The following is a 25082-nucleotide window of genomic DNA, read 5'->3' on the forward strand; positions in this document are numbered from 1 at the left end:
TTTATAAGACCTTTAAATATACTGATTCAGCGATTTCGTAAAGGGCTTGGCTTCCTCTTTCCTAGAATTGCTCATTTAGACTACCACATGTGTAACCTTTCATTAAAAGCTCTCCTTTGACTGCAGGGACAAATCAGATACCCTCGTCATTGAAACCTCAAAGGTCATATACACCAAATTTCAGCAATTTCTGCAAAGCATGCAGGATTTGGTATTGTCTAAACATAATATAATATTTAATATTGTGTAACTTGTGATCTACAAGTAAAGATGACACATTTTGTTTACTGATTATAGATAATGCAATTAAATTACTACACCTTTGACCAAGTCTCTCATTTCATGAGAAATAAATCCTACACTTTCAGCGCAATATTGTTTTGTTTGTAAAAATGTTAACATAAAACTCTGAAATATGCATTGGAGTTTAATCCTTGCATATAAATATGCATTAAAGATGCCTTTTGCAGTATTTACTAGCTGTGCACCCTTTTTAGGTATGAACATGTGCCACTGTTTTAGGAGATGCTACTTGCATACTTTAATTTTCTAATAGTCAAATAGACTCTCATTTGACTGCGATGAGGTCTATCACTGGTCCATTATAAGACATTGTTTGTTATTTTGGAACCACTACAAATTAACATTGTAGTATTTGTGCTTTCCTATTAGTTCGTCAATGCCCTACCAAACATGTTAAGTTTTACTACTACACTAAGTTGACACTAAGTTAGCCTAGGAGCAGTAATTCATAGCAACCAATCAGCAGGCAGCATTTACTGGTCACCTGTTTAAAAGCAAACATCTTATTGGTTGCTATGTGTTACCGCTCCTGGGCAAACAGTGTCTTTTATTACATATGGGGGATAGTGTCTTAACTATATGTATTAGAGAAAATAGTTCAATTTACTTAATTAAAGGAACAGTAACACCAAAAAATGAAAGAGCTTTAAAGTAATAAAAATATAATGCACTGTTCCCCTGCACTGGTAAAACTGGTGTGTTTGCTACAGTAACACTACTATAATTTATATAATAAGCTGCTGTGTAGCCCCGGGGGCAGCCATTCAAGCTGGAAAAAAGGAGAAAAGGCACAGGTTACATAGCAGATAACAGATAAGTTCTGTAGAATACAATAGTGTTTTATCTGTTATCTGCTATGTGCCTGTGCCTTTTCTCCTTTGAATGGCTGCCTCCATGGCTACATAGCAGCTTATTTATATAAATTATAGTAGCCTTTCTGAAGTAAACACACAACTTTTACCAGTGCAGGGCAACAGCACATTATATTTTAGTTACTTTTATACACTTTCATTTTTTGGTGTTACTGTTCCTTTAAGTTTGGTACATAACAAAAAAGCCCCACTCAAGGGCCTTTATCTGGAAACTAAACAAAAATTGCTAAATTGTTAAAGGACTATATGCAGAGTAGTTCCCACCTTGCATCTTATAACTTGTGTCAAATTAATGACATGGAAGCAGTGATCAAAAGCAACGTATATGTTTGCTAATGCCACAAAACTATGTATATCAGTGCTGTCCAACTGGCGGCCCGCGACCCCCCTCTGTGTGGGGCCCCCCACCTGTCTGGCTGCTTTGATGGCTTACTCTTGTGTAAGCTTTAAATGGTATCAGTACTGTGATTAACTTTTTTGGAGCACAAAAGGATACCACAGGTTAAAAAAAAAAAAGCTTTAGCAAAGTTTACAGAGAATTAGAAGTTGAAGCTATGACTGTAAGGAGGATCTGGATGCCATTTTAGCAAGAGCGAAAATAGTAAACAGAGTACAATGCTGAATAAAAGGTCTGTCCATTTGAGAGAGAGAAAGAAACACAGGTATGGGACTTGTTATCCAGAATGCTCGGGACCTGGGGTTTTCCAGATAAGGGATCTTTCCGTAATTTGGATCTCCACAATTTAGGTCTGCTAAAAATCATTTAAATACTGAATAAACCCAAGGAATAAGTTTCTTAGTTGGGATCAAGTACAAGGTTCTGTTTTATTACTACAGAGAAAAAGGAAATCATTTTTAAAAATTTAGAATTATTTGCTCATAATGGAGTCTATGGGAGATGGCCTGTCCGTAATTCGAAACTTTCTGGATAACAGGTTTTCGGATAAGGGATCCCATGCCTGTATTTTACTTCTGCAGTAAATTTTAAAAAATTCTGTAATGTAGTTTTTTTTTTATATAAAACTTATATAAACATAATTTCCCCTTTACTAAGCACAACTCAATACTGACATTACATGAATGATGCCATTTTGTTAAACCACTAATAAAAGGTTTTAAATATTTTTAAGGGTAATGTAGCAAAAGGTGCTAAGTTTGCCAAGGATTAGTAACCCACAAAAACCAATCAGTAGGCAGCATTTACCAGTTATCTGTTTAAAAGCAAACATCTTGGTTGCTAAGGGTTATTGTTACTGGGCAAACTCAATACATTTTATTGCACATAGGGGTTAGACTGGTACAGTAAATTTGCCTGTAGCTATGCTTTCTTATGTTTTTCATCAACTTATAAATTAACCACATGCATTTGCAGCCAGAAGTAGTAAATACAAATGGCCAACAGGAAACTTAACATATTACTAGTATCACTGCTATAAAGCAAGACAGGAATGCTTACAAAAAGGAAAAACAGGATATCACAAAATAGCTGCTTTTAGGCAAGTACAGACATAGCATTTTGAAATGCATTCAAATCTCAGAGCATTACAGGAATCTGACATCTACTGGCAGAAATCCTGTGTATAACTAACTTCCTAACAAAAGCATGTCATTATAAAACAGGACAGCTGGGAAATATATAATGTATCTGATTCATGTAAAGAAAGGCAGTTGTGGGTCATAGCAGATCTAGGGTGACAGATGAATTATTCTGGAATTTATGAAATATTAAATGCCCTATGTATCCAAACCAACTGCAAAGCAAGCTAAAATATGGTTGTTTTGGACTACCCACACCTTACAGGGGATGGTGTTTACTGCATGTCACTTTTATTGATTTGCTTGGATGAGAAATATAATATAATGTCATGGTACTTTATTTGTAAATATATATGAGGCAAGTTATCTTTCTTGCCAGGTTAACCCCATTCTGGGGTGATCTATCCCAAATCATTGGCTAGTGCCTTAAGAGGGCAATATCCAACCATCAAAATTGAGAAAAATATTTTAATGCATAGAAAACACACAAAATAACACTTTACAAAGACACTTTTGGAATGTAAAATTCAAACAAATATGAAAAGATTAAAAAATTAATGTCACAGTAAATTAAATAGGTTTTGGTTAAAAGAAAATCTATACCAAATAAAAAGTTAAATCAATTCACAATGCAAGTGCATGTGTCTCCCAGAGAACACTGCAATAACAGCTTTGCAACACTTTCCTGAGATGTAAGCTTTGTCTTTTACCTAGGATTCATTCTTTTGTCTGACTGAGAGCATATCAGTCTAATATTGAAAAAAACAATTTATCATGATATAAAAAAGCAGAGTGGCAGATGAACTGAATGGACTAATGCAGGGGTGTCACACTCAATCACATAAGGGGGCCGAAATCTAAAATACAAGTCGTGGGCCACATTTTTTTATTAATATACTTAGTAAGATACTAAAGGGTATATTTATCACAATATGTAAAAAGTGGAGTAAGACATTACCGGTGATGTTGCTCATAGCAGCCAATAGATGCTTTGCTACTGTTGAAATCGGATTACTGATTGGTTGCCTTGGGCAACATTACTAGTTATGCTTCACTCCACTTTTTACACAGCATGATAAATATACCCCTTAGTCTTAGTTACTATGAGAGGAAAATGGAAATTGATCAGGCTGGATGGTCAGACACACTCACCAAGGGCCACATAAAACAGCCAGGTGGGCCGGATTTGGCCCCCAGGTCTTGTGTTTGACATTTATGGACTAATGAAATAATTGACATTGTAAAATACAAGGACTTAACCAAAATGTATTACCGGTATTTATGCCATTATTCTACATTTAATAATGTTATTCTAAGCTAATTTACAATAACTGTGTGTAATGACATCAGGAATTTTAACTTTTGTACTCTTCTCAGGGAAAAAAAACTGCAATCAAAAGAACAAGGTCAACTTTGAGAAAAGGGGCACAAAGGAATATGCCTAATGATAATTTCTAAGTTTTAATTGCAGTGGTCAAACCGTAAAGGTATTTCATGTAAAGAATGCATTTGTCCTATAATACAATGCTGGAAAGAAAGATGGCTCCAGATAGCACTTTAAAAAGTATATAATCACAGCACATTGCTGCAATGGCAAACACTATCATTTTTTTGTTCCTTGCTTTATGGCAGCTGCCAACTACCACATGATTGTAAGGTCATGTGATCTACAAATCACAGTTTAATGGCAATTCCTCGATCATTGTCTTATGCGGATCAAACGTGCCAGGTCATTCATTCTCCGTACAAAAGATGCGCCGCAACACAGCTGACTTAGGGGCACCCCCAAATTCTCCACGGGCAATTTTTCTTTGGCATGATGCGTGCAGAGTTAGTAGCTGACTTTGTGATGCCTTCTGTTCCGTTTATACCCTGTGAGGTTTTGGGAAAATTAACAACTTGAGTCTTTAGGGGTCAAGAAAGCTAAAATAAAGACTTGGAGCCTCATTCTCACATGAACATTATAAATCTTTGTAAAAGAGTGGACAATTGGCAGGAAAAAAAAAGTCTGCAGATATAAAAACTGCATTTGCCAAAATAAATTAGGAGAGTGAAAGTTGGTAATTTGACTCGAAAAAAAAATCTGTACTTACAGGCCAAAACAAAGCTAAATATACTTGATTCAAGAACGAAAGGCTCATTAGGATTTATAGCTGTTCTGCACAGCAGGTTTCCTAGGTCTGCAGAAAATCTTCTAATGTAATCTATCTAATCTTTACGACAGGAAAACCAAAACCAAGACCAGTGAAATGTATTGAAATCTATTTTTTTCACTGACCTGTATGTGTGAAGTGGTCTTGAGATCCTCTGTCTGTGCTAACATCCTTGGAAGTAGCAGGTCTGGGAGGGCTGTCTTCACTACTGCTTGCAAAGGGGGATACCATCTCCATCTCCTCCCCCCAGTCAGATGTTATTCTGTTTGTGTCAGGTAAAAATGGGCTTGTTGGTTGCACTTCTGCAGATTTATCCTGACTTTCCTTTGATGGAGTCAAGTTTAGCTTAGATGTTTCATTTTGAATAGGTGGCATCTGCTCATTGGCAGCGAGTTCTGAAGTGGCTGGTAAAACAACTGGGGGTTCTTCTGCTGGGCCTCTCTCATTCAATGAGGCATCTGAACAGTCTTGGTCATCCTCTTCATCTCCAACATCTTCCCATCCATCATCATCCTCTTCTCCTACCTCCTCTGAAACTTCTGTTTCAGGTTCTTTCTGGGGTTCAACAGTTACATGCTCCTAGAAAAGAAAAACCAAAAAAAAAAAGGCTTTTAGGCTTATTCTCACATCACAAACCAAATATTCAAAATTTATTCACATCCCTCTTAAAGCTAGCTCTAAAAGTAGAAGGAAAAGCAGCTATTAGGAACCTCCAATGATTCTGATACCTACCTCCTACCAAGCCCAGTGTTTTTCCTAGGAGCATCACACCTCCATCCAGATCCCAGCCATCTGTCTTTTTTGGCTGAGCTCATGTGTAAAGGAGTAAAATAGCAAACCTTACATTTCAAAATCACAGGGGTTGCCAATTTGATAGGCACCCCCTCGGGATTATACCTTTTTGTTTTGCCCTTTAATTTCAAACTTCTATAATGGGTTCATTGATGCTATTATATAACAAAACTGTCTGATAAAAGGTGTATAAAATAATGAAAGCTAATTTCAGGTGGGAGACATCAGAATTCAGAGATGTTGCACACAATATCGGTTATATTATACTGTGTGCATTGTAAATAATTAATTCTACTATTTAAAAATTTGTTTTGGACCAGTTAAGCAGGTCATACATTCATTTAGAAGTGGGGGTTATATATGTCTGCCTTTTCTAAGCTGTATCCTTAAGAAAAGGTCTCAAAACTAATAGGTGATGGCGTAACTGGCATAGTGAAAGGCATTGGCATGAGAAAGGTCCCAATGGGGACCGAAACTTAACATTGGCTGTTCATGCTTTTTTATTACATTTTTTACAATAAACTCAGTGTTGCTGGTCTCTCTTTTAATAGATAAAGTCGTGGGCAAAAGTTTTGAGATTGACACAAGTATTAGCTTTCACAAAGTTTGCTGCTAAACTGCTTTTAGATCTTTGTTTCAGTTGTTTCTGTGATGTACTGAAATATAATTACAAGCACTTCATACGTTTCAAAGGCTTTTATTGACAATTACATGACATTTATGCAAAGAGTCAGTATTTGCAGTGTTGGCCCTTCTTTTTAAGGACCTCTGCAATTCGACTGGGCATGCTCTCAATCAACTTCTGGGCAAAATCCTGACTGATAGCAACCCATTCTTTCATAATCACTTCTTGGAGTTTGTCAGAATTAGTGGGGTTTTTTTTGTCCACCCGCCTCTTGAGGATTGACCACAAGTTCTCAATGGGATTAAGATCTGGGGAGTTTCCAGGCCATGGATCCAAAATTTCAACGTTTTGCCCCCCGAGCCACTTAGTTATCACTTTTGCCTTATGGCACGGTGCTCCATCATGCTGGAAAATGCATTGTTCTTCACCAAACTGTTGTTGGATTGTTTGAAGAAGTTGCTGTTGGAGGGTGTTTTGGTACCATTCTTTATTCATGGCTGTGTTTTTGGGCATAATTGTGAGTAAGCCCACTCCCTTGGATAAGAAGCAACCCCACACATGAATGGTCTCAGGATGCTTTACTGTTGGCATGACACAGGACTGATGGAAGTGATCACGTTTTCTTCTCCGGACAAGCCTTTTTCCAGATGACCCAAACAATTGGAAAGCGGCTTCATCTGAGAATATGACTTTGCCCCAGTCCTCAGCAGTCCATTCACCATACTTTCTGCAGAAGATCAATCTGTCCCTGATGGGTTTTTTTTTGGAGAGAAGTGGCTTCTTTGCTGCCCTTCTTGACACCAGGCCATCTTCCAAAAGTCTCACTGTGTGTGCAGATGCCCTCACACCTGCCTGCTGCCATTCCTGAGCAAGCTCTGCACTGGTGGCACTCCGATCCCGCAGCTGAATCCTCTTTAGGAGATGATCCTGGCACTTGCTGGACTTTCTTGGACGCCCTGAAGCCTTCTTAACAAGAATTGAACCTCTTTCCTTGAAGTTCTTGTTGATCCTATAAATTGTTGATTTAGGTGCAATCTTAGTAGCCACAATATCCTTGCCTGTGAAGCCATTTTTATGCAACGCAATGATGGCTGCACGCGTTTCTTTGCGGGTCACCATGGTTAACAATGGAAGAACAATGATTTCAAGCATCACCCTCCTTTTAACGTGTCAAGTCTGCCACTCTAACCCAATCAGCCTGACATAATGATCTCCAGCCTTGTGCTTGTCAACATTCTCACCTGAGTTAACAAGACGATTACTGAAATTATCTCAGCAGGTCCTGGACATAATGACAGCAATGAAATGCAGTGGAAAGGTTTTTTTGGGATTAAGTTAATTTTCATGGCAAAGAAGGACTATGCAATTCATCTGATCACTCTTCATAACATTCTGGAGTATATGCAAATTGCTATTATAAAAACATAAGCAGCAACTTTTTCAATTTCCAATATTTATGTAACTTTCAAAACTTTTGGCCACGACTGTATATATACATATATTTTTTTTCACAAAAAGATATATTTCAGTACAGGATTCTGCTTGAGAAGCATTATTAAAGCATTTTCAAAACAGGGTGTTTCCCCATGACAGTATCCCTATAAGTTTTTATGTGAGAAATTAGCAAGAGGAGTTAGAAAGGATTGTTATTACACAATCTGTATAAGGAATTACTATTTCACATTACCTTTGTGGTGTATTAGTAATGAGCACAATTTCTCGATGGGTACACACTCCAGACACGGGTGGAGGTGGTTTAAGAAATAGCTTTATTCACATTTGTCCCCACTGTGATTACATGATAATTTAATGAAGAAATAGTGAAGAATCATGAAAATAATTTTCCCTGGGTGAAGGGTCCGGGGCACGGCACCCGGACCAACTTTGTGAAGGGGTGAGCGAATGCTAATCGAGATTGGCTGTTTCAAATTTTAAATTAGACTTGATGTGCTGAGTGGCTTAGAGCAAATTCTGGTGTTGTTGTATTTAATTGTGTAGTGCTTACCGTTGCTTTCTCCACACACGTCTCTTTCTCTCTTTCCTCTATTACCTCCTTATCTTCTGGCTCCTCCCAGCGGCTGTCATGCATGCTAGACATTAATACAGAAAATAGAAATTCAGAGCTGAGCGAGATCTGCCAGCACTCATGCACCATTATCAGTGGACACTCCAGACTAAAGCTGACTAACAAGTGATGACTTTTTTTTTTTTTTTTTTAACAATTTCAGTAAGATTCCACAAAATCATCAACTTTTTTTCTTTTGTACCAAGTCCATGAGTGTGCAGTTCTTTTCTCTCTATCTATATATCCCATGCTTTGCTTGACTCAGGATTTAAAAAAAATGTATATTCAGAAATGTAACTGCCATGAGTTCTAAAACTTTTGCGAAGTCTGCAGATTTGTATCCCCCAATCATACCTGTATGGTTTGTTTTGTCCCTGACCTCGTTGCCGGTCCCTCTTTCTGTTGGATTCCATAATGTTTCCAGGGAAGAATTCACCCATGGTTGGTGGCTTTGGAGCACCCCTTTTTCCCTTTTCTGTGGAACAAAAATAAGTGTATGATAAAATGATCTATGATTTTATTTATATATTTATGCCTTGAGAAAGGTCCCAATGGGGACCGTAACGTAACGTTGGCTGTTCATGCGTTTTTAATACACAATTGATGGTCTTTTTTCCAAAAACAATCAATTGTGTATTAAAAACGCATGAACAGCCAACGTTACGGTCCCCATCGGGACCTTTCTTTTTGGATATTTAAATCATTCACCTTGCACCCATGCTAAGAGCTGAAGCAGAGTGCCACCCTGGGTTTGCTATATCTATATATATCTATATATCTATATATCTATATATAGTAGTAAAAGGAATATTTTCTAAGTAAACCAATGTTATTAGAATACCACGGGGGAAAGCTGGGAAGAGTCAAAAGAAGGCGGCAAATAATTAAAAAGATAAAAAAAAAATGAAGACCAATTGAAAAGTTGATTAGAATTGGCCATTCAATAACATAACAAAAGATAACTTAATGGTGAACCACCCTTTTAATGCATTTAAGAATGGCTTGGATAATTTCTTGAAAAAGCATACTATCCAAGGCTATTGTGATACAGTAATAGGACCCCTTATCCAGAATGCACAGGAAAAAGGGTATTCCGGATAAGGGGTCTTTCCGTAATTTGGATCTCCATACCTTAAGTCTACTAACAAATCAATAAAACATTGATTAAATACAATAGGATTGTTTTTCATCCAGTAGGGATTATTTATATGTTAGTTAGGATAAAGTACAAGGCACTGTTTTATTATTACAGAGAAAAAGGAAATCTATGGAGTCTATGGGAGACGGGCTTTCCATAATTCCAAGCTTTCTGGATAACAGGTCTCCAGATAAGGGATCCCATACCTGTACTAAAAACTAGAGTAAGTATTGATGTTGGTAATATAGTTTAGATAGGTCGGTATAGGTCTGTGTGCACTGGGGTTTGCTTGGAAAGGTCAAACTTGATGGGCTTTGGTAATTTTTCAACCCAACTTAACTATGTAAGTATGTAAATGTGCTATCACCCAAACTGACAGCAAAATTAATCATTTCTGGCCAGTTTTGGGATAACCACAGTGCCCTCTTCACTAACACTAAGGCAGGTCCCAAACCAACCCTAATGTGGACAGTAGCAGAGAACCGCAGGAATAAAATTTTAGAAAAGCCCATGGTTCCTACGGATATGTCTGTATGGAAATACGTAAAAGCCCATTTCTTGTATTATACTCCTGGTTTGTTTTAAACTAAAGATTGTGTGTGTTGCTGGGCTGTCTCAGGGTAATATGTCATTAACCATCTTATTTGTCCTTTGGTTGACTAATGGCTATGTACACAAAACGTGTTGCATTTTAAAGGGATTCTGTCGTGATTTTTATGGTGTACTTTTTATTTCTAAATTACACTGTTTACATAGCAAAGAATTCACTCAACCATTTTAAATTTTATTCTTGAACCAACCAAATTTTTTTTAGTTGTAATATTGGTGTGTAGGCAGCCATCTCTGTGCATTGTGTCTGAGCTTTCATAAGGAGCCAGTACTTTTTACTACTATAAGTAACCCAAGGAGACAATGAAACGGCTAAATGGACATAAGCAGGCACAAGGTTAAAGAACTGGCCCTTAGTCTAACCTCTCCGGCTGACCGGCTCATCTTCCACACGTGGAGAGCCACCATCCTTGAACCTGTCATCAAAAAATGAAAATGATAAACATTAGATATATAGTAACTGTAACCTTGCAGAGATAGAAAGGGGATATATGGAGCAACAAGTAGGGTTAATGTTAAGGTAATATTCAAAGGAGGAAATTGAGATTTTACAAGCTTACATGGAGTAGCAGGAGAACGGATAGCTGGTAACGTAAAAGCAGAAACAGAAGCTGGTGATAATTATAATGGCAGAATAGCTTTTTAGTAAATTTTCAAGCCAATATGATACTTTTCTCTAGTTCTTGCTAATTTAGAGCATGAATGAAGAAAAGGGCCGCAGATGGATGGGACTACACAATAAGGTGCTGATAAGATGTTCCCCAAAACAGGCTCCAATTGCACAGATCAGTTATTAAAATTGCATGACAAAGTTACTTATAAGTGGCATTTGCTTGAAAGAATTCACCAAACTATGGATAGTTCAACACTGAGTTGAATCATTGGCTCAGATTTTTTCATAGCCATGTGCAATACTGAAGAATCGGCAGGCAAGAGAAGTTGGAATATATACATGTTTTTATGAATGCAAAAAGTTAGTCAGTAGATCATTCTTATAATTACATTGTTTTGCCTAACATTAGCTGGGATGTTAAACTAAAAACTACGCATGTCAATGTAATACATACGTGTGTTTTCCAGGATAAATATGATGTAGTTATAGGATATTTTATATGTATATAGCGTGTGCACATATTTATAATAAAGTTTACTAGACTGAGGCACCAAAAGTGCATGTGTTAATGTTATCCTACTTTATTAATAACTAATATATCAGTAACGCTAGTGCCACTGTATCTGTACCAAACGTTTTATAATAGGAAGGCATTTATGGAAAATATGAATTGTATAAATAAACTTGTTATAGGGAGGATTATATGGGGTAACAAGAGACATGGTGATAAGTAACAAGGAGCAACTGATTAAAATTATAGGAAGGGGATATTAGAAACATTTCAATTATAGACAAGCATACAAAAAAAAAAAAAAAGAAAGAAATTTTCCGTCATGTTTTTCACACTTACATAGAATCTGTTTTCTCTGCATCCCACTCCCGTCTCCACTGCCCAGTGGGTTTGCGATGACGAGCCAGTCTCTCCTGGTCTATCTGTTCCCGCTCCTTTTTCCAGCGCACGTACTCTGCTCTTTCCCTACCAGTCATTGACATAGTCATATCCATCTGGTCCTTCATTGCAGGTCTTCTTCCCTTAGCACGCATACAAATATATCAACGTCAACTAAACTGCATTCAACTCTAAATAAGAACTAGTAACCTTGTTATAAAAAGGTTGAAATCCTTATTTTAAAGTAGTATACTACTTTTGTTTAAAAGGGCAGTATACCACATTGTTCAAGTTCAATGAATAGGGCATGAACACACTTTTTGTCTATTGTTTAACATGAAAGCTGCTGAATAAAAAGTGAATTAAAAAAAAAAAAAAACAAAGTGCTGAATGGAAAAAGGGTGACAAGCACTGCCCTAGTGTGGCATGCTTTGCGAGTGCGATAGGGAACTTCGACTACATTGGGGCAGAGACTTGTTTGAATGACACTCTGTAAAGCATCACAATAGTGTCAGGTTTATTCAAATTAAGTAAAATAACTACTCTGGCATTCTATGACAATCAAAATCAATGAATCATATGCAATAAAAGATGCAATGTTTGCAAAAGTACAGTGACCCATTGCAATTAATAATATGCTTACTTTTAAACAGATGACTAGTAAATACTTCCAGCTGACAATAGTTTACTATAGGTGACTGTAGGAATCCTTGCAGCTTTTACTGCATAACCCCGTATAATGGAATCAGTACTAAAAAGGACTATACGTAATTTTGTTTTGTTTGCTGAAATTCATAATACTATGCATGAAAGCCATTTGCCAACTTTATAAACTGAACTTTATGAAGTTGGCAACCTTGGAGCTCCATGGGTTCCATATACTTACATGACTTTCCTTTTCCTTGTCCATGCCAGTTTTCACTTTCTCAAAATCAGGTCCACCCCAATTACGATTGTGCCTGCGACTACCCTCCTTGCGATCCACCTCTGCAAATGGCCCTATGCGCCTGGGATCATCCAGAAAGTTGCGAATAGGATTTTTTTCTCGTATGCCATCCTAGACAACCAGTGTTTCAGTTAGACATATTAGGTAAAAAGGTTTGCATTCAAATTATTGCGACTAATATATTAGAATGGTTGTAAGTGCCCTAGTCCCTCTGTTTTCAATAGTGGGTGGTGTACACATTCTCTGGAAAGCAGAGGGACTTTAAGTACAAGAATCAATTATCGTATCATAGGATAAATATTTAAAAAAAAAAAAAAAAAAAAAAAAATTACCACAGATGTATCTGCACGTTTGCACCCTTCCTTTCCCAGTGGAAAATAAGTGTAATTAAGCAAGGTGTAAGCGATTCTGTTACTTAATTTTATTTGCTATACAGCAGCTTGTTTCTAGAAACTATAGTAGGGTTTTTGAAAGAAAAAAAAAAAAGTTTTACCAGTGCAGGGCAACAGTACAATACTTTTTAATTACCATTTTAATTTTTTGCGCTTTTCCTATATTAATATTCTGTGGTCTACAATAGCTTTGAATATTTGTGAATTTGGAAATCATGGGGTCCAGATAAAATGTTTACATAAACTTACCCGTTGGCTCCGTTCATATTCTGCAATTTTCTCCATTTCCTCATTCATCATTTCTATATTTTGTCTTCTTCTCTCCTCCCACTCCTTTGAAGACAAAAAACTGTTACTGTACAAAGATAAACCACAGAAACAATACTTGAAAAAACATACAAATAATATACCTGTGTTTTCCTGTCTGATGGTAAAGATTGTTCACTACTTCCTCTAGGGCCTCCACCTCTGCCTGGTGTTCCACCAACTCTTCCAGATCCTCTCGCACTTCTTTCCAAATGAGATAAACCTCCTCTTGGAGATGAAATCTCTCCAGATAAACGTGGGTTTCTTCGTGGTCCATCTGCTCCAGAAATTCTTCTTCCTTTTGCAGATTGCAAAGCATCTTCGTCATTCATAAATGGTTCAGCTCGATGTTCTGTAATCTCTTCAGATAAATGTGGGTTTTTTCGTGGTCCATCTGCTCCAGGAATTCTCCTTCTATTTGCAGATTGCAAAGCATCTTCGTCATTCAATGGTTCAGCTAGATGTTCTGTATGGGCAACATGTCCAGAGTGTCCACTTGTTCTACTGCTATTTCGCTGAGTTGGGCTTTTTGAAGTGCTATCCTTATTAGCAGTGGGCTGAGAAGTTTTGGCAGACTTTGGATTGTTAATGACCCGCTTTTCCTATAAATGAAGAACAAAATGTTATTCAAAAGCCAAAACTGTAAGGCTAAACAATTCCTAGAAAATCCTAACTCCCTCATCCAGGGTGCTTCCAGGAGAACCCCAGTAGTTAAAATGCCTTTGATTTCCTTTGCCATTTACCTTTAAAAATAATTAGAAATGCTCAGCCTCTAACAATCACCGACACAGAAAGGCAGGCACCACTTAGTAAAACTCACTTTTCCAAGAAAGTATTTGAAATAGGCAAGAAGCATTTGCAATAGGCAAAACTTTTCATTTCAAAAGGGGAAGCTATTACAGAAGATTGGCCAGGGGTAGTGATGAGCGAATCTGTCCCATTTCACTTTGCCGACAAGATTTGCAAAATGGCAAAAAATTCACCAAATGCAAAAAATGGCGCTAGTCAAAAAAATGTTGCATGCGTCATTTTTTTTATGCACATAATTTGTCGTGCAGCGATTTTTTTTAGTGACAAATTTTTGTGCCCGTTTCACAAATCAGTCTGCCAATGGTGAAACGTGGAAAATTCGCAGCAAATCCATGCCTGCTGAAAAATTTTACTCATCACTACCCAGGGGCACTGCAAAGGTCAAAACACAGCCAAAGGCCTATCATTACATTAAACATCTTCTAACATACGTTAAACCCATAACAGGGCCCCATTTTGGTTGCAACCCTATTTCAAAAATACAGTAGGCACAAAGCTTGACTATAAAAGCAGAGCATTTGAAAAACGAAAATACTGTAGGCACAACTGTTGCTTTGAAGTAGTGGATGAGATAGAGCATTGCCGATAAATCTGGACTCTATTTCATGGACTTGCCTATATTGGATCTGCACATCATATAAAAGACTTTGTATGGACTCAGCTGGTTGGGGGATGGGTTAAGGGGGTGGTTCTAGCCTCCCTCTCACTGGTTAAATTCTCTTTGATTGTAACACCATCTAGGCTTGACAAAAGGCCTGGAATTGGTCCAAGACGTTTTTGAGCTAATAAAGCACCGTCCACGGCTTCACAGCAACTGTTGTATTTTTGTTTTTCAAATGGTTGATTTTCTGGGCCCCTATACTAGAAGGCACCTGCCCCCTTAAAGCTAAGCAAAATGTTGTTGCTCTTGTATATTAACTTAGGGGAAAATCCTATATGTGCTAATACTACCAAGCATGTCCACCACAAATCAATGTAAAATTGATGAGCACTCTTATGAACACTTGCAATCTACATGATTTTTTTGCTTATTGTTTAAATTGATCCGGGAGGATGAAGCTCTAAAGAAACACATATATACTGAAATCTCAGTGATGACCTTTCTTGCCATTAGTAAATTATTGCACCTTACCAACACCTCTTTTGTAATCTCTACATTTTCTAAAACTGCATCACCAATAGAACGGCTCCAATGTAAAGTGACAGAATAAAATCGAAAAAAAAAAGTTACCCCCACAGAGATATCTACAGTGATAGAGAAATTTTCCTTTTCTTTACGGCTTTTGTCCAGCTCCACCTCAGAATGTTTCACTTTCCTAGGTGTTGTGATAGCAATTCCCTCTTGTTCAGCTCTCCTGCGATCTTCCTCTATCAGCTGACATAGAAAAGCTCTTGGTTACACACACAGGTTAGTTAAACTATTGTAAAAAAATAAATTAAAGATAAAACTTCTCACTGAAGAAACTTTTCTAAATATAATAAATTACAAATTCTTAACTGTTTAGACCTAACTGATTGACAGTTAGGTCTAATACATCTTTGGAGGAGTTGCACCCTTTGCCCAGAAGGTGTATTAGAGCTCACTCTTTAAAATGTCTCTGACAGAAATCCTGCCACTCTACATGCAGTATATATTGTTATATAATTTTTTAGTTTTTGTTTGTGATGGAGTCTGTTATTTGAGTTACCCCCAATACATCTGCTAGGAAAGGGAGCCCCCCATAAAAGATCTATTAGACCTACCAGATCAAAATCTGACCCTGACTTCTGCATTAGACAAATGCTGAGAGGGGGCGAGTGAAGAGTATCTTAATTATATCAAACTGTACAGAATTCTTAATATTTAGAAACATTACATTTTCATAAGATAAAGCTTGTATTACATTTTAATTTTTGCAATAGTTCCCATTACCATAAATGTGGCATCTAAAAGACCTCTATTGTCCCTTTTAAGAATTGTGTGAAAATGCCAGCATAGACTTCTATTAAGAAGGCAAAGGGGACTATGGAAACCATTTTCAGTCATTTTGGCACCATGTTTATATGGTGCCATTACCTGAAGCATGTGCATAAAGGGAAAATATACCCCTCTTTAACATTACTCACTCAGTTTAGCTTATGTAGAAAAGGTGCTTAAGCACTATATGAGCCTCCTGAAGAACCATTTTCCAACATCTGCTCGCAATGTAAAGCAACCCCTCACTTTTATCTATTATAAAGTGATTGCTTCTGGTATTTGAAGTCGCTATGCGTTTCATAGTGGATAGTGCACAGAAACCTCTTACTATCTGTTTATCTGTTAGTTATTTCTACAACTGTGCTCAAGGCTGGCATCTTGAAATACAACAGAGTTGGAGAGCCCCTTGCATGTTATTTAAAATAAATAAATAAATGAGGGTGGCCAATCAGTGGCAATTCTGGGGCCGCTGCTGCACCCCTCTCCCACTCCATCCTTACAACTTTAGCATCGGAGTGGGTTAAGGGGGGCTGCTTCATTAGTGCAGCGAACGCCATTTCAAAAACAGAAATTTGGCTTCTTAAGTTACCTATGGTCTCAGAGATAAGCACTCATTGGTGTCACTGTGTATGGCTCACAAAAACATCCTGTGTGTCTTCACCATTATGTGGAGTGCTACTGGCAACATCAGCCTATCAAAAGCTGACTGCCCATTTTAATTCCTTTTTTGCCATCAGATTTTGGGCTTGCAGAAATCTTTTAGCTGCTGGCTAAAAAAAGTTCACAAATGTCATGCTTTCTGCACTTGGAGATTTCCTAATTAACCAAAGTAACTGATACTTGTAAATGATCAGAGTGTACATTCATCTTCTGATTTTATTGTCCCTTCAAAGCACAAGGATTTTTTTTTTTATTTTTTTTTTTTTAAAGGTGTTCTCAATGCAGAATATTTCCTTTCAAATACAAAAAAGGCATTCTTCTGGGTTATTGTTACCATATATACTCGAGTATAAGCCAATCCGAATATAAGCCGAGGTACCTAATTTTACCTAAGAAAACTGTAAAAACGTATTGACTCGAGTATAAGCCTAGGGTGGGAAATGCAGCAGCTACTGTGGCTATGAGTTCTTGGATTGTTATATATGGAATTGCGCTGGCATTCGGCATGTACGCGCAAATTAACTCTGCCATTATCTGCATATCAGCAAATAACAATATTAATGACATTGGCTACTGATTCCCTGTGATGGAGCCGTTTGCCTCAAGGCAAGGTAATTTGATTGTGTACAATTTGTACCAGCTATGATGGCTAAGGCTAGGTAGGCTCATAGCTCACAGATGGGCAATAGGCGGATTCTTGTAAATTAGGGCAGAAATTCCTATACATCAGTATAAAACAGGCAGTGCAGGGAAACACTGACTGCTGTCTCTTTTAAGTTGACCCAATACTGCTACACTAATAGCTATACAACGCCGCACCCCACCTCCCCCCGCAACCGCTCGAGTACACCCGGGGCGGGGGGGGGGGGGGGTGCGGCGTGCAGGCTGAATGCCAGCACAGCCTATACTCACTCGAGTATAAGCCGAGCATGAGTTTTTAAAGCACATTTTTCATGCTGAAAAACTCAGCTTATACTCGAGTATATACGGTACTGATAGATACAATTTTGCTTCATTGCGAATAAATTTTGTGATTATGTTAGTATAGTATATTGCTAGTTACCAAGAGTGCTTTAATCACATCCAAAGGCACAATACCATTTAGTTAATTCTATTTTTGTACTTATTTTTATACAAACTATTTAGTTTGTTTGGATCTTGTTTTGTATTAGTCAACATACCTGGTGTCTCTTGACTAGAGCCTCATTTTTTTTACGTAAAGCTTCAATCTTCCGGTCCAATTCTGCATCTTTTTCCTCCTTTGACTTTAAATCTACCACAGATGCCTGCAAAAACACACCTTTGAATACTAGAATGGGGTGATTCTATACATGGTACTGTTGTTAAAACACTCTGAATATAGCTAAGAGTGATGCATAAATATTTCCCTATTATAGGTACTATAATTATAAGAAAGGACTAATAAGCATGTCACTGTTATTAGTAATCTTTGATTATACAAAGGAATAACTCATAAGAATGTACTTTTTTGGAGTAGTGTAGTACAAATTGCGGGTCTAACCAAACACCAAAACCACACAGAACATGAAAAAAAAAGGCTGGCTGATGAGTACACCCACCTATCCATCGGAACCCGTAAGGGCTCACAAGTCAACCAGAAGCAGGGGGCAGCGGCACAAGCAGCCTGAGAGCAAGACAATCCAACCTGTGCAACAGTACCATGCACATAACATTACCAGACAGATCAAGGAGATTAGTTGGTTTGGTGCAAATTTAAAGCAATCAATATAGACCCAGGAAAGTAAACTAAGGCAATATTAAGAGAGACTGGAGAAATATAGAAAATACTTTACCATATTTCCTGCAAACTACTTCACCCCAGTGTACAGGGCTTTTCTTTCTGAAATATAAAAATAAACACTTGGTTGATTTAATTCTAAATGCCCAGTATGAATTGGATACCATACACTACCACAAAACTCAGTAATAAGTCTTACTGACCGAAATACGTATCAATGTATCCTCTTAAAAAGTTGGCCATACACGGGCCAATTCTAGCTGCCGATATCGGTCCCTTAGACCAATTCGGCTGCTTAACAGCCCCGTGTGGAGGCAGCAACAACAGGCCTGCCCGACCGACATCTGGTCTGAAATCGGCCAGATATTGATTGGGGACCGCATTGGCTCATTGATGCAGTCCCCGAACCGACTGTGCCCATTACCGTTGTTATAATTCCTGGGGTCAAACTACCAAATTAGCCTGAATTCCCCCAATATCGCCCACCTGTAGGAGGGGATATCGAGGCGTTGGCAACAACGCCAAGCAAGCGGATCTTGACATGTATGGCAACCTTAACACAAACACTGCTTTCAATACTATTATAGGTCTTATAAAATATGACTGAGAATAAGGTAGATAGCCAACGATAAAGCCAGTCTTTTCAACTGGATCAGTACAAAGGTAAAGTAACAAGTGAACTATGGGACAGCTGGTCTGTGAGTTAATTAGTTAGCAGTGTCAGGGAGACCAACCACCTGATAAGTGGAAGGTTGGCTCTGGTAACAGGATAATGTCTGGTATCAATTCCAAGAAAGTAGTTCCAATGACAAGCAATCAAATGTGAGCCCTTGGGTTGTTTGACTGTCAGTACTACATGTAAAGGGGTGCATCAGACTAACACATAAATATACTATATAATATATGTAGTCCAGTGAAAAACCCAACGTGTATTCAAGTAGGAACATACAGCCAATGCAATGTTTCGGTCCTTGAGGCTTTTTACCATGCACCTGGGTAGAATTTTTTGAAGCAGTGTGCCACCTTATGGATATTATATTATATATATGTGTGTGTATGTGTCCTTACAAAAGGTTGTCAGGTTGTCACCCGTTAAAAAAAAAAAATTATAATATATACTGACAAATTCCACATTTGCCGCAATGTAAACACAAAGCCATCACCACTTAAGAACCCTTACTTCTGGCAAAGGGTTCTGCTTTTCAGAGGCACAGTTTGAATATGGAGCGCTGGCCAAGCAGAAATGGGATAAGGCTGAATACTTGTTTGAAAAGAAAGAAGAGACTTTCTTGCTAATCTCATAACGGTTTTAATCTAGTCACTACTATCATATACTATCCTGCTCTGTCCATTCAACATATGCAGAGGGACACAAAAACAGTCCCCCTAGGTCTCCCTCTTTTATCAACCATACGAATGATTACTTTGCAGGAGAAATATTTTAAATGTAGGGCTGCCTGATCAATTCCTAGAATTTGTCCAACCACAAATGACACTCACTTTTAGGGCAAAAAAATACGTAGCAATTAAGTAGCCGTAACTTTTTAGCCGCAGCGACTTATTCGCACAGCAAAACCAAAGTGCTATTAGTTAAAGCAACTTTTATAATAACCTATGGCGGAAAAAGTTGTGGCAATTAATGGCCCAGTGTGTCTTCGCCCCTAGGTCATTAACAGATGTGTCACTGGTCTGGTTTGGGGAAAAAGTGCAGTTACATATTTACAAAACACATGGGGTATTGTAGTACACTAAGCTTGCCCACACCTAGCAATCAAACAGCCAACCATTAAATTTCCCCAGATTTCTATGGGTTACTGTATAAGTATCAAATGTATGCCCATTTGTTACATAAGTAGAAGCAAATGTATCAACTACTGTATCAATTTGTGACAGATCAGACCAGGCTTCCTCAGGTGCTACTGTGACAAGTGAGAAGAGAAACAATTAGATTTTTAAAACGGGTTTAAAATGGGTTGTTTAAAATGAACCTCTCCCGCTAATTTGCCACTAATAATGTGTAATCTTCCTCCTGCCGCCCATTTTCCGCACCAGAGGAATTCTCTAAACCTCTAAAGGTATTGTCCATATAGCACTGATACTCACTGGTGCACACACTCACTGATGCACACACTCACTGATGCACACACTCACTGATGCACACACTCACTGATGCACACACTCACTGATGCACTCACTCTGTCAGCGGCCCGAACAGGAAGGCCAGCATTAAAGTGGCACAGGGCTCACATATGCACATATAGGACACGCCTTTTATAGAAGATAAGCATTTGGCATCACAAGTTCCGATCTATAGCGCAGCCAAAAGGAGGCTCATATATCATGGCGTCTAATATAACCCACATTAAACACTAGTTAAAAGCCCATTTCTTCTGACTCCAACCCCCTCCTCTCAAAATCACTTACGCGAAAGGCTGGGTTACCTGCTAGGTGCAATCCGCAGCGCTTAGGGACCAGCAGCTAATAAGTAAGTTCCGAGGCTTAAGTGCTTGTGTGACCAGCCATTTGCATGCTTTGCCTTTCAGTCCTACTAGCGGCTGCTTCCTATCCTACACAACCGACTGCGTGCTGCGTGCTGCGTGCTGCGTGACTGCGTAACAGCGTGCGTGTGACGGAGGCGTGGCTCCAGGCTGGAGTGTAAAGAGGCGGGCTTACGCACACGCTGCATACACTGAAAACGCGCGAACTCTACTTGCAGTGTTGAGCGCAGCGTTAATCCCAGCTATTTAATGCGCCGTCTGCTGGCTGCTAACATTAACATCTCAATCCTGTGCTGTAACTAATTCTCGTCAGCTTTATTAATGGGGTTATTTATTTGTTACAGTTTTTGAATTATTTACCTTCTTCTTTCAACTCATTGCAGTTTTTTAAATTGGGGTCGCTGACCCCAGCAGCCAAAGAACTATTGCTGCTACAGTTTTATTGTTATTGTTACTTTTTGTAACTTTTCTATTTAAGCCCTCCATTAGTCATATAATAATCTTTCATACAAACCACTCCATGGTTGCTAAGGTAACTTGGATCGTAGCAACCAAATAGCTGCTGAAAATCTCAACTAGAAAGCTCCTGAACAAAAAGTTAAGAGAAATTGCAAACTGTCTCAGAATATCATTCTCAAAGGTGAAAAACCCCTTAAATGCATCTGACTGCTGCAAATATTATTGTATCAGGGGAGAAAACAGTGATGCATGAGAGAGATCAGGCTTATACTAGTGTTTTGTTTTTGTTTTTTTCAAAAATGGCCTGCAGGAGGCTTTTTTGTTTTAATTACATTTAAACAAGTTTTTTGAAGGTTTTAATTATGAAGTTATTTTTTTAACCCTTAAGTGTCTACATTTTGAATTTAAGATACATGTGCTACCAGACAGCTTTTTTTCAATCATGTGCACTTTCAATGTGGGAGCATCTCCATGGGGAGCATTTTCAGTTCCTAGGAAAACTACAACATTGTTTTAAGGACAACCTGAGTTTTGTGCAATTCCACTTTATATTTATTACATTAACCCTTTAAGTGCCAGCCGAATTCGTCATTTCAGTTCCCCCCAGTGCCAGACGTTTTGTAAACATTCTGTGCTCTCTCAATGTAGGGGCTTTTACTGGGGGCAGGGTTAAGTTTAGGTAGGCAAACTATATATTGTTTTTTTCAGGAGAACCTGAGTTTTTGTGTATTTCCACTTCTGGAACAAGATTTAGAGCTTGAAATACAAAAAAAAAAGAAGAAAAAATGCTATTTTTCATGATATAAGGATTTCTACCAGAAACATATTTTATTTTATGGACAAAAATCCAACTGATTTGGAAAGCCTCATGTCTCCCGAACGTGCCAATACCTGATATGTATAGTTTTATTGAGATTTCTGACTTCTATAGATCAAAAACTCTCAGCAGTAAATTACTAAATTTTCAAAGCATTACAGCAGAATACGGTATACTTTACATTCCAAAGCCAAAAATCCTGGAACATTAGGTTTACCCCAGGAAACCATACATTGAAAACTACACATTCTGACGAATCTGAAATGGGTAACTATGTCTTCCAACTCCTAAGTACCAAACAGCAATGCTTTACTGAATTTAGCATTTTCTATAAAAAATTATGAAAATTCTAAAAAATCACCTCAAATCTTCCACTTTCAAGCACCTTATCTCCCACATAACATTAGGTACCAAGAAAACACACCCTAAATATGAAAGCCAGGGGTCCACTGAACGGTTTGATGCCCATTGTGCATAGGATCAGCACTGTATCTGGCATTTAGAGACCCCATAAGGAAGTTAGTGCATAGAGATTGCCCCAGAGGTCTCTTTAGCTACTGAAAATTCAACACATTTACTGCATTTTCTGTGGGGTAAAAACACAAAAAAATACATTGACCCCCCAAAACCATATATTTTTGGAAAGTACACATTCGGGCGAATTCAAAATTGGTACCCATGTCTTTCTACTCCAAACTACAGAGTCGCAGTGCTTTCCCAAAATTGCCAGTTTTGGTGAAATACCTGAAAATCACATCAAATCTTCCACTTTCAAGCACCATATCTCCCACATAACATTAGGTACCAAGAAAACACACCCTAAATATGAAAGCCAAGGGTCCACTGAACAGTTTGATGCCCATTGTGCATAGGATCACTGATGTATCTGGCATTTAGAGACCCCAAAAGGAAGTTAGTGCATACAAAGTGTATATACTGCAATATAAGCTACCGGCATGTGCATTATGCGGCATAAGACCCCCTAACAGTAAGGAGACCCTAGAAAACTATACATTTTCCAAAAGTACACAATCTGACAAAATCGTCACAAAGCTTGCATTTTACCCCATTATGTACCCCCACATTTTGTACCGTATCAACATAAAACATTCTAAATATGAACGCCAGGGGTCTACTGAACAGTTTGATGCCCTATATGCATAGATTTACCAAACTATGTGGTGTACAGGGGCACCCAAGTAAAAATAGTGCATATGAATTTTCACACAAGACGCTCCGGCTCATGCAGTTTTTGCACCCGGTATGTGTATTATGCGGCATAAGACCCCCTAACAGTTAGGAGACCCTAGAAAACCATATATTTTACGAAAGTACACTTTCTGACAAAACAAAAATGGGTAAATACATCTTTCTACTGCAAACTACCAAACTACAAAGCTATGCTAAACAGAACGTTTTTTATGACATTTCTGAAAATTGTCACAAAGCTTGCATTTTACCCCATTATGTACCTCCACATTTTGTACCGTATCAACATAAAACATTCTAAATATGAACGCCAGGGGCCTACTGAACAGTTTGATGCCCTATATGCATAGATTTACCAAACTATGTGGGGTACAGGGGCACCCAAGTAAAAATAGTGCATATGAATTTTCACATAAGATGCTTTGGCTCATGCAGTTTTTGCACCCGGTATGTGTATTATGTGCCATACGACCCCCTAACAGTTAGGAGACCCTAGAAAACCATATATTTTCCGAAAGTACACATTCTGACAAAACAAAAATGGGTAAATACATCTTTCTACTACAAACTACCAAACTACAAAGCTATGCTAAACAGAACAGTTTTTATGACATTTCTCAAAATTGTCACAAAGCTTGCATTTTACCCCATTATGTACCCCCACATTTTGTACCGTATCAACATAAAACATTCTAAATATGAACGCCAGGGGCCTACTGAACAGTTTGATGCCCTATATGCATAGATTTACCAAACTATGTGGGGTACAGGGGCACCCAAGTAAAAATAGTGCATATGAATTTTCACATAAGACGCTCCGGCTCATGCAGTTTTTTGCACCCGGTATGTGAATTATGCGGCATAAGATCCCCTAACAGTACAGAGACCCTAGAAAACCATATATTTTCCGAAAGTACACATTCTGGCAAAACAAAAATGGGTAAATACATCTTTCTACTGCAAACTACCAAACTACAAAGCTATGCTAAACAGAACGGTTTTTATGACATTTCAGAAAATTGTCACAAAGCTTGCATTTTACCCCATTATGTACCCCCACATTTTGTACCGTATCAACATAAAACATTCTAAATATGAACGCCAGGGGCCTACTGAACAGTTTGATGCCCTATATGCATAGATTTACCAAACTATGTGGTGTACAGGGGCACCCAAGTAAAAATAGTGCATATGAATTTTCACATAAGACGCTCCGGCTCATGCAGTTTTTGCACCCGGTATGTGTATTATGCGGCATAAGATCCCCTAACAGTACAGAGACCCTAGAAAACCATATATTTTCCGAAAGTACACATTCTGACAAAACAAAAATGGGTAAATACATCTTTCTACTGCAAACTACAAAGCTATGCTAAACAGAACGGTTTTTATGACATTTCTGAAAATTGTCACAAAGCTTGCATTTTACCCCATTATGTACCCCACATTTAGTAACGTACCAACATAAAACATTCTAACTATGAATGCCAGGGGTCTACTGAACAGTTTGATGCCCAATATGAATAGATTTACCAAACTATGTGGGGTACAGAGGATGCCAAATTGAAATACAGCAGACAAAATGTCCATGTGCAAAGACAAGTAACAAAGAACAATGTAAAAAGCACTAAAATTTATAAAAATAAAAAAAAAATCACTAAAATCATTTTTTTT

The 25082-nt window shown here is 38.0% G+C and overlaps 1 protein-coding gene across 4 annotated transcripts in view; it reads right to left on the bottom strand.

Annotated features, from left to right (window-relative positions):
* The window catches only part of ccdc9 (coiled-coil domain containing 9), a 36191-nt gene extending 15073 nt beyond the window's left edge, over positions 1-21118 (bottom strand). For 2 of the 4 annotated variants that reach the window (XM_031890838.1, XM_031890836.1), the window contains exons 1-12: positions 20867-21118; positions 18481-18527; positions 17848-17952; positions 15281-15424; positions 13344-13841; positions 13183-13266; positions 12482-12652; positions 11557-11738; positions 10457-10509; positions 8701-8821; positions 8287-8371; positions 4990-5443 (exon numbers count right to left, since the gene is read on the bottom strand). In XM_031890838.1, the coding sequence (XP_031746698.1) occupies positions 4990-5443; positions 8287-8371; positions 8701-8821; positions 10457-10509; positions 11557-11738; positions 12482-12652; positions 13183-13266; positions 13344-13841; positions 15281-15424; positions 17848-17952; positions 18481-18483 (1900 nt within the window). In that variant the 5' untranslated portion in view covers positions 18484-18527; positions 20867-21118. Of the gene's footprint in view, positions 1-3161; positions 4584-4989; positions 5444-8286; positions 8372-8700; positions 8822-10456; positions 10510-11556; positions 11739-12481; positions 12653-13182; positions 13267-13343; positions 13842-15280; positions 15425-17847; positions 17953-18480; positions 18528-20849 lie in introns of those variants that run through there. The other 2 variants (XM_031890839.1, XM_031890837.1) reach the window with 2 other exon arrangements.
* Between the last annotated feature and the right edge of the window lie 3964 nt (positions 21119-25082).

The sequence above is a fragment of the Xenopus tropicalis genome, chromosome 8 (genome assembly GCF_000004195.4).
Source record: "Xenopus tropicalis strain Nigerian chromosome 8, UCB_Xtro_10.0, whole genome shotgun sequence".
Classification (NCBI taxonomy): domain Eukaryota; kingdom Metazoa; phylum Chordata; class Amphibia; order Anura; family Pipidae; genus Xenopus; species Xenopus tropicalis.